Below are 6,882 nucleotides of genomic sequence, written 5' to 3' on the forward strand. Positions count from 1 at the left end.
CTTAAAAGATGGTCTCAGAACTTGCATATTACCTACACTATGGCAAGAAAGAACTGCAGTGCTATTTTAGCACTTCCAAGTTAAATCAGTCTGATAAAAGGACATCGTACAAAATTTCAGCATAGTTTATTACTGGCTGCTGGTGAAAAAATCATAACTCATGCATTATGTATACATCGTTACTTGAGATGTGCAAGCAATTAACTGTCCCTGTGTAAACAGCATTAATACTTGAATCTTAGCCATAAACCTGCCCTAATATGTCAACAGATGAAAAAAAGCAATTTTTTTCCATTAAGGAATATTGAGCAAGTATGGAAATTATGATGATCCAGCTACAAATTGTAATACTGAGCACTGACTGTGTGTAGTCTAAACATCCTCCTCATTCAGCTGAGAAGATGTTGAGACATAGAAAGTGGTCCTTAGTTACCAATGCAAGATGAGAAACTATCTCAAAACGATGCAATTTCTCTTATAATTCAAAAGACTTAGAAGTATTCTAAGTGTCTCAAAAATCATAAAGAAAAATTAAAAGCCTCCCACCAAGCAAAGCCTCTTTAAAAATTCTTTCAGAAACTGAAAATGGGGAGTTAGAAAAGGATATCTCAGTGTTATCCTACCTTGACACTCTAAGTAACTAAAGCATAAATGGAGAGAAGATTAATCAGATGTTTCAGAAAACTTGCTAACCCCCTTGAATGCTCCCAGGAACAAGCAAAGATTGAATTTTTCAGAAAGATTCCAGTTACATTTAGCAGTATTTTAATTTTAAAAAAGGATACTAATGTTTTTTGACATCTTCAACTGCAAAGACTTTGCTCCTCTGGGCTGTTCAGTACGTGTTCTGGTAGCACATCTTGTTCTGGTTTGGTCCTATAGTACCTCACAGATAGAACAAGTTTTTAACTCATTACAGAATATCTGCAAGAACTTCCAATAAATGCAACTGGTTCCCTTTTGATTTCCCTATCAAATTACATAGTGTAGCACCAATATTTACAAAACCACGATGGCACCTGCTTAGCAAATATTTGAAATTCTGAAATAGTTCTTGATTTCTAATGTAGTTCAGAGATAAATTCAGAGAAACAAAAGCTATACAATCTCGACCTTTCTAGACAAGGGTATACAGATAGAGATTTCAGAAAACATCAGGAATTAAATATGGATGTAGCATTAATTTTTAATATTGTCCAATGTCCTCTCAGTAAAGTTTATCTTCCCAATATTTATCTATTACTAAGTATATCTAGTTGTAGACCAAGATGACTTTTCAGGTTGTTTTCATATTTACTAGGTTTTGTCATCAGTCAGAGTAGTTTTTGGTAATACATTCTTTTAAGAGGTACCTTTAAGATGTTCAAAACCAGTGTGAACCATTTTGTTTTTTCAGCAAAACCTCTCAGTAGTACAGTTGGGGGACAATAAAATGAAGAGGAAAATATGTGGCTGAAAGAAGGAAAACCACTTGAAAACTTTTAAGTGAGAAAGGAGAATAAACTGCAAAAAGGCAAACTGGAAAAAGGAAGACGCAGGGAGATAACATGACAGCATGTAGAGCCTTCTTCTCGAAAAAGCTGTATATTCAGTTTTAGTAGGGATTGTAGCAGAGATCCTAAATACCCACAATCTACTTCACAACGGTATTGTCTTCAGAAGGATTGCAGGGATTTGTACATGCTACTCTACTCTGTTTTTAGAATACATTACCATACAATTCCAACAGTTATTGTATTAAAGTAGTTCCAAGATCAATTCATCTTACACATTAGTCTTCAAAATTAGCTGTTTACAACTTAAATGCATGTAATACTGTAAGAATATTTCAAAATAAGTGTGAACTTTTGAAAGGAGCTCCAGCCAACTCTACTAACAAGAGTCTGTCAAGTTATACATCTTTACCTTCACATTAACAGAAATAATAGAAAATAGAGTTTTATGGGGAGCAAGGTAAATACACTATTCTATAAAGTTAACACAAAGCTTTTTTTGTTTTGTTTTGTTCTGGCTTTACCTTTAAATTAAGGATCTGTGTGATTGTACTCTCTAGGCACCGGGTTTGGTCTCATTTGAATACACTATGCCCTACTACACAGACTCGTCACTCCAGATTTTGGTATCTGGTATACCGTACTTCTCATCAGAGAAAGTTACTGCCGATTTGTTGAAGGAAATAGCTATGAGAAAAAAGTCTCAAACTTAGTCTGAAACATAACATGAAAAAAAGGGAAGAGGTACACTAATGTTCATTAATGCGTATGCCCTGCAACTGGAGGAAACACATTGTCTCATTTAGATCTTCCAGTACTGAAAGAAAAACAAGCTTACTGGACTGAAATTAACACTACTGTGATTTACAGGATTACATTTATACACACAGTTTCTGTGTTTGGTTAAGAAAAACAAGATAAAAAGTCATTACATGCTGCTTTGAATATATGTTAACTTCATGTTCATTATATGTTTCTTTAAAATAATTCCATTGGAACATGGTCTGCTTAGAAGAGAATTTTTGTGTGTGGATTATGGGATGTGAAAGGGAAAACGATAACACACATTAGATCATATCTTATGCTACATTTTTTCTCCCATCATTGTGCTGATAGCTGCTAAACTATCATTCATCTCCTGCTGTATAAAACAGAAGACAGTTGGGGCTGCTTTAACTTGTATTGCCTGTTAAAAAAATTGAAAGGTAAATATGGATGCAAGCAAATGAGGATCTGTTGAATGTATTAGCATTGCTCTATGCATTAACATTGTATAAACATCCCACCTCAGCATGTACTTGCATTTATTTTTTGCATACTTACTTTGAACTCCCTGGGAGCGAACTGTTTTCCAGGTTTCTGAGGCTACCTCTTTTATATCCACTTGATAATGATGAATGGGCACACCTCCATGTGAATCAGGCTTATTGAACAAAACTTTGGCAGTAGTTTGTGACACCTCTAAAACTCGTACTCCATAAGGATTTGATGGCACATCTAAAAAAGTACAAACATCAATTTAATAATCAGCAGCAACTAGACAGACCTAAACAGTTGATAATCTACCCAAAAAAGTCTCCTTAGCGTCTCAAAGGGAGGAAAAAAAAATCTAGAAAATGATGTAATAATGTTTGGATTAGATAAACAGCTTACGCTTTCTCATAGAGCTGTAAGAAAACTGCAGCTGTTCTCCTGTATGATAAAATTCTGCAAAACCATTTACAATTTCTGCCTTTCTTTTATAATATGATCTTTTTTAGTGGCTAATTTCATAGTAGCGAAATGTAAGAGATTCATCTGTTTACTGTACAATTATGTGAAGGAGAATAACAAACTTTAAATCCAATTTAACAAGACGAAGTTATGGCTAAATAGATCATTCAGAGTCTGAATTCTTCTAAATAAGACAAAAATGTACAAATTATTTAGTAATTTTTATGAAACTCTGAAATACAGCTGACATTATGAATCCTTTTTTTTTTTTTTTTTTTAGAAGACTGGATTCCAAGCTACTAGAAAGGAATATAAATGGAAGGTTTCTATTGTCTTTTCTGTTTAAGAAATAATCTACATGATAGGTTGAAAGAAACATTTTCTCTGAAATCAAAAGCAAGTACATATCTTTCAAAATAGAAAAGAACTACGAAAATAAAGCAGGTATCTGTAGGTGTTGAGATGCTAAATATGAAACACAAGCAAAGAAATAACCTTGGGGGCAGTACATCTTTAAAAACAGAAACATCATGTTACTTTTACAATGTGTGACCAAACTAACATGTAGAAGACTAAAGACTAACTTTTCTAATTGTCCTACATTTTAAAGTGTTATAACTACAAAAAATTTAAAATACTAGGAAGAATTTTAATTTTGAGGACAGGGAATACCAGGGACCTGAAACACCACTGAAAATTTCTCTTCTGATATACCTGACAATTTTATTTCATACCTGCTTACAGATTTGACGTTGCTTTTGTCTCCATGGTATGGAAGATATTTTTATAAGGACATATAAGAATTTGAGCCAAAGCCCTTCAGTTGGTCAGTGGGTACTGAACCATTTACATAAAATGTGGTCTTTATTCAAGGGCTGTCAGAGAGTTGGGAATAAACAGAAAATCAATATGAGCTTCACACAGTATTGTACGTGAATGAGAATTAGCCAAAAAATATCTATAAAATATTTAAGAATGGATTTAAGGACATATTCAGCCACAAATTCTCAGGAAAAGAACACCTTCCAAAGCTGCTCTACAGGGGCTGATCTGTATAGCCTTTTAATAACCAGGCACCTAAATTTTTCCAGCTGTCAGAGTGTATTAATGGTCGTATCATACCTCTTATAGTTAGCATTTCTGAATAGTCTCCTGAAACTTCCAGTGCTTGGTGCTTACTGGGTTAAAACCAGCATAGATTTACTTACATGGACGAATGACTTTAGTATTATTTACTTAAAGGCCCAACTATATCAATCCATGACATTAAAGTTTTGAGTAGAATGCAAATCTCTGCTTGAGGGATACAAACCCTCCAATCATATCTTATTCCAGGAAGCATTCATTTCACCAGGATGTAAAACATTGAATAAATAGTTATATGAGTTGCTTGCTACGTAAGCATTGATCCCAAAATCAGAGGAGGATGAGGATTAGAACCACCTTGTGACTCTTCTCCTGCAGGTTCTCATTACAGCTGAAAGCAATTTTTTTTCCCCAATAGCCACAGTACCTTAAGCACCATTCTTTCTCTCCCTAGCTCAGATGACTGTTCTGACAGAGGTGGGAAAAATACAACATAAGAATGCCAGCAAAAGCAATCCAGGATAGCCAAAGTGAAGCAGCATATCACTGTATGAGTGATGTGGATACCAATGACTTGGGAAGATTAATGTAGCTTAGCAGTACTGAAGATAAATGCTCTTTGGATTTAACTGCAAGCTGAAAGCTGCTGTGGATACCTATAATATTACAAATAGTTTCCACACACTTTTATTCCTTTTTTGTTAAAAGATTTCAATACGTAAGAAAAAAAATTTTTACAGTTGAATGAATATTTGATTACACTCAGGGTATTTTTATGTCAGTTTTTGTATGCTCTTTTTATAAGGCAATTCACTGTCACTTCAGTTTCGATCAGTACAATTATTTGGTCAATGGTATGAAACAGAAGTGTGTTATTTACATATGCACTTTGTTCTTGACTTTCATAATGTTAAGAAGATCACTTTTTCTTGTGTCTTTATGTCTGCGTAAGATTGACTAATAAACATGGCATAGGGAAGAAGACATCCTTCAGGAAGAACCTTATGTTCTCTACTGCAGATTCAAGTATAATTTCTGCCAAATGAAGATATGATTCTATTTGGTAACAGCATAAAATGAAGCTTCTGTGAAAAACCAATAAAATATTTTGCATAACTAGCACAATGCAATACGTTTAAAACTCATTTAAGTATGAAATAAATGCACAATACTATTTTAAGTACGCATCCCACAATACAAGCAACCCACGCACAGAGGTAACTTTTATGCAGTTTTCATAGTTCGGCTGTATGAGTTTGAAAGAAAAGAGTGAATTTAACTGAAGAAAATACAATAGGAGATATATTCCTAGTCAAAATCAGAAACAAATCCTAGCAATTCCAGTAAGACAGAATAAAATACCTATTGTCTTTTTCAGGCTAGATAAATCTAGAATTTTTTTGCCAAAGATGATCATTAGCAACATAATTAACTAAATTTAATTCTGTAGTTCTCTAATGCACAAGAATTTGATCATGCAAAGTAAACAGCCCTCTGGTCCTGATCTAGCTAAATATTTCAGCATTTGAGCTTTCCCCTGTCAGCTGAAATTATTTGGAGCATTGTCATGATTTTTATGATAGAATTGTAAGACTTTTGGCTCAGTGTTTAGCACGAGTGAAGAATAATTTGTGAAGTTGTGTAGTCTGAAGTCTGCATCTGGAAGGATGAAATTGTGGATGCTTCTTGTTCTTCTTTTCTTCTAAGACCAACCAAATGAATCTTAGAGGTCAGCTATGGGCACTGATTACTCTTTCATATACTTTTACAGATATACGTTGAAGGATTATATAGCAGAAGAAGTATGCTTTTTCTTTTCTATGATCTAAAGATCACTTAGTGATGGCACAGATTCTGATACACTTTCTCAGAAGTTTCACTGCTATCTTTGTTGTCAATTATACTTCTGCCAAAACAAGGGATAATTCACCAAAAGTTCACCCTTTAAATTAAAATAAGTCATTAAAAGAAACAAGTGAAACACTTTAGTCAACTTCATCTTCTTTCCACAGTATCTATTCTTCTGTTCAGTATGTGACTGCATTCATGTATGATGTTAAAGAATCCCTAAAAAAATAAAACAAAAAGAGATGCCCAAAGCATAACTTGATGTATTTTGTACTTGGCATATAAAGCTGGTTAGCATGGATGAACTTTGTGATACAGTGTTGTAATTAAGTAGTAAGAGAAGTACACACAAAATTACGACTACATCTTTATCTCCACTGATAAGTAAGTACTCTTTCAAGTCTATTACTATGATTACCCAACCCATTCAATAAATGACCACTGTTCTGGGGATTTTCTTTTCAACCTGTTTTTCCTAATAGTTTTATGGAAGAAAATTTTCCTTCTGAGACTTTAGCAGTCCTGGTGTAAATGGAGAAAAGGAAGTGATGGTGTGAGAGTAGGTAGTGGGGTCAGCGATTTATCTTCCAATTAGCTCTTGTCTCCTATCTCATGCCAATATGTTCCTACTGCAGTTTTGCAGCTTTTCCTGTCTCTGTATATCTGGCACATAGATATTGACTGAAAGCAACTATGTCTAAACACTGAACATAAGTAGTATCAGGAGCAGGGCAGGGAAAGA

The 6,882-nt window shown here is 34.1% G+C and overlaps 1 protein-coding gene across 1 annotated transcript in view; it reads right to left on the bottom strand.

The window, feature by feature from the left end:
• Positions 1-6,882, bottom strand: part of NCAM2 (neural cell adhesion molecule 2) — a gene marked incomplete at its 5' end in the record, with an annotated part of 51,875 nt that overhangs the window by 28,128 nt on the left and 16,865 nt on the right. The window contains one exon of the mRNA XM_010010340.1: positions 2,817-2,990. Within this exon, the coding sequence (XP_010008642.1) occupies positions 2,817-2,990 (174 nt within the window). The remainder of the gene's footprint in view (positions 1-2,816; positions 2,991-6,882) is intronic.

This window comes from Nestor notabilis, unplaced genomic scaffold (assembly GCF_000696875.1).
Source record: "Nestor notabilis isolate BGI_N333 unplaced genomic scaffold, ASM69687v1 scaffold9842, whole genome shotgun sequence".
NCBI lineage: Eukaryota > Metazoa > Chordata > Aves > Psittaciformes > Psittacidae > Nestor > Nestor notabilis.